Source organism: Mustela nigripes, chromosome X (genome assembly GCF_022355385.1).
Source record: "Mustela nigripes isolate SB6536 chromosome X, MUSNIG.SB6536, whole genome shotgun sequence".
NCBI lineage: Eukaryota > Metazoa > Chordata > Mammalia > Carnivora > Mustelidae > Mustela > Mustela nigripes.
In genome coordinates this window covers 90,264,505-90,267,551 of record NC_081575.1, presented here as the reverse complement: position 1 = coordinate 90,267,551, position 3,047 = coordinate 90,264,505, and the positions used below count along the sequence as shown (strand labels likewise).

The window sequence follows — 3,047 nt, the reverse complement described above, 5'->3', positions numbered from 1 at the left end:
CAGCACGCCTGCCCTCCTTCAGGCGGGTCCGGACGCCAGCATCTTTCCCCGCTCGGTCTCCCGCCCTCCCCCAACTGGCCTGCTCTGCTCTCCGGGCTGGCAGGGTGCGGCTGCTCCATCCCTCCTCCGCCCAGCCCAGCCCGGCCAGGCCAAGGAGCCCTCCCTCCGCCCGGGTATCAGGCGAGAGGCGGAGCTGGCCCGGCACGCCCCGCCCTCGCTGTAGAAGGGACCAGGAGAGTGTTACTCTCGGTCATCCTGGCCCGGGCCTTTTATCTTGGCGCTGCCGGGGAGGCGGGAGGTGGAGACACCAGGGGTGGCCCTTGAGCGCCGGCGACACCTTTCCGGGGCTCTATAAATTGAGCACCTGGGATGGGTAGGGGGCCGACGCCACCACAGCCGCCCGCAGTCACAATCCGGCCACTGACCGCAGCAGCGCCCGCAGGCAGCAGCCGCCAGCAGCGGGAGCGCTGAGATACCCAGCGGCAGGGGATCTTGAGCCACAGCAGTAGGTGGGTGCCCCCGCCCCATCTCTGCCCGCTCACTGTAGATGCTGGGACTCAGCCTTTTCCTAGGGGGACGGGGGTGGGAAGCACTCCTTCCTTCTCTCCGCGGCCTTGGCGGGCGAGGGGGGGGGGACCGCGGGGCTGCGGGGGGAGCGCTGGGTTGCTGGAACCCGCGGCGCTCCGTCCCGGGCGAGCCGGCCCCGGGGAGGGCGCTGTGCGCGGGCGGGGCCGCCGGGCACCCTCGCCGGGTGGGTAATCTCTTTCGTTCCCGTTCCCCAGCCAGGCCAGGGCTCGACCCGCGGACCACGCGCCGCCATCGCGAGCTTCCGGGCGCCCAAGCTCCGAGCTGCTGCGCGTCCCGCAGGGCCCGGCTGCGAGCTAGACAAGAGTTGGAGAGGGCGGAGCAGGAGCCGGGAATCCCGGCGCACCGGCTCTAGGCAGGCCCCCGGCGCGGGCCTCGGAGAGCGCGTGAGGGCAGGCAGCCCGTCGCCCCGGCCGGCCATCCCTTGCCTCTGCGTCCCTGTGCCCCGGCGCCCGCGCGGCCACCATGATGCAGATTTGCGACACCTACAACCAGAAGCACTCGCTCTTTAACGCCATGAACCGCTTCATCGGCGCTGTGAACAACATGGACCAGACGGTGATGGTGCCCAGCCTGCTGCGCGACGTGCCACTAGCCGAGCCGGGGCTGGACAACGACGTCGGCGTGGAGGTGGGCGGCAGTGGCGGCTGCCTTGAGGAGCGCACGCCCCCGGCCCCCGGCCCGGGCAGCGCCAACGGCAGCTTTTTCGCGCCCTCCCGGGACATGTACAGCCACTACATGCTGCTCAAGTCCATCCGCAACGACATCGAGTGGGGGGTTCTGCACCAGCCGCCGCCGGCGGCGGGGAGCGAGGAAGGCAACGCCTGGAAGTCCAAGGACATCCTGGTGGACCTGAGCCACCTAGAGGGCGCGGAAGCCGGCGAGGAGGACCTGGAACAGCAGTTCCACTACCACCTGCGCGGGCTGCACACTGTGCTCTCCAAACTCACGCGAAAAGCCAACATCCTCACCAACAGATACAAGCAGGAGATCGGCTTCAGCAATTGGGGCCACTGAGGCGGGACGCCCGCGGATGCCCAGCACCCTTCCTGGCCCCATCTCTCACCCTTTCCTCAAAGCTGTTTTCTTTCTGGCTGTAGGGCGCGATGGGACGATGGGCAGACTGCAAAGTTGCGGGGTGGGGGGTGGCTACGTACGTGCGGGGGGCGCAGCGGGGCTGCCTGGAGGAAGGGGCCTCCTCTGCGAAGAGGAGAGGAAAGTGGTGGCGGGAGTTAAGATTGGGGCCCCCTCCCCCTCTCTCGTAGTGGTGGTGCTGGGGGCGCTGTGTTCTAAGTTGCTGGAAATGGGACTGAGCTGACGCCCTGCATTCATCCTGTGCCTTCCTTGGAGTTTCTTTTCTGTTCTTTCTGGAGGAGATAAGTTGAGAAGGGGCCATGCTGGGGCGCGGCGCTGGGTTGCCACACTTGGGAGCGGCGCCCGGAGCTGGGCGCTGGGGAAGGCGGGGCGCGCAGCCTCCTACCGCCCTGCCGTTGGGCTGGTGGAGGCCGCAGCGTTGCTAGGATTGCATCAGTTTTCCTGTTTGCACTACTTTTTGTAACAGTGGCCCTGTCTTCAAGTATTTCCAATCTCCTCCTTGCTCTGAAACTTCGTCGATTCCATTGTGATAAGCGCACAAACAGCACTGTCTATTGGTAACCGGTACTACGAGATTAATGATTTTCTGTTACACTGTATAGTTGTCCTGTGGCACCCCTACCCCCAAGCCCTTTCACGCCCTCCCCGCCCCTACCCCAGTGTGTGGAAGCTGGCACCGTGCCAGCCCGTTACGAAGCTTGCCACTCAGCCAGTGAAAATAATAATGTTATTATGAGAAAGTGGACTTATCCGAAATGGAACCAACTGACATTCTATCCGTGGTGTACATAGAATGATGAAGGGTTCCACTGTTGTCATATGTCTTAAATTTATTTAAAACTTTTTTTAATCCAGATGTAGACTATATTCTAAAATTAAAAAGGCACATGTGTTAACGAAACTCAGCAAAATTTTGTTGCTTTTAAATCTGTCCATGAATGGCCTAGCTAAGTAAAATAAAAATAAATTCAATTGCTTTTTATTTATTTATTTTTTTTTAGCCAAAGAAAATGTTATTTTCTCTCTGGTATTTCAAAGTGGTGGTTATTTGGTTAAACGTCTCTGTAAGGACCCGGTTTTGTTTGGGACGTAGCTACCAACGAGATTCACTGCCAAGCTTTTTATTTAAGTCCATCCCCTGGAGACCCAGACACCTCAACAAAAATCCAGATACCCAAGGTTATCTGGGGAGGCAGCGATATTTTTCAAGACCCTTGGCCAGCTTTTTGCAGAGCTTGACGAACATTTTGGGCTTTTTAAGGAGCCCAAGCCCACAGTGAAGTGTGTTTTGAGGCAGAAAAACTCATTTTAGAGGCGGAAATTTCACTTAGCTACTGAGAAGTGAAAAATCTGTAAACACCAGCTAA

The 3,047-nt window shown here is 60.0% G+C and overlaps 1 protein-coding gene across 1 annotated transcript; it reads left to right on the top strand.

The window, feature by feature from the left end:
• Nucleotides 1-238: 238 nt before the first annotated feature.
• On the top strand, nt 239-2,662 carry MID1IP1 (MID1 interacting protein 1). The gene is made up of 2 exons (XM_059385385.1): nt 239-509; nt 783-2,662. The coding sequence occupies exon 2, from the start codon at nt 1,051-1,053 to the stop codon at nt 1,600-1,602; it is 552 nt and encodes a 183-aa protein (XP_059241368.1). The 5' UTR covers nt 239-509; nt 783-1,050; the 3' UTR covers nt 1,603-2,662.
• Nucleotides 2,663-3,047: the final 385 nt, after the last annotated feature.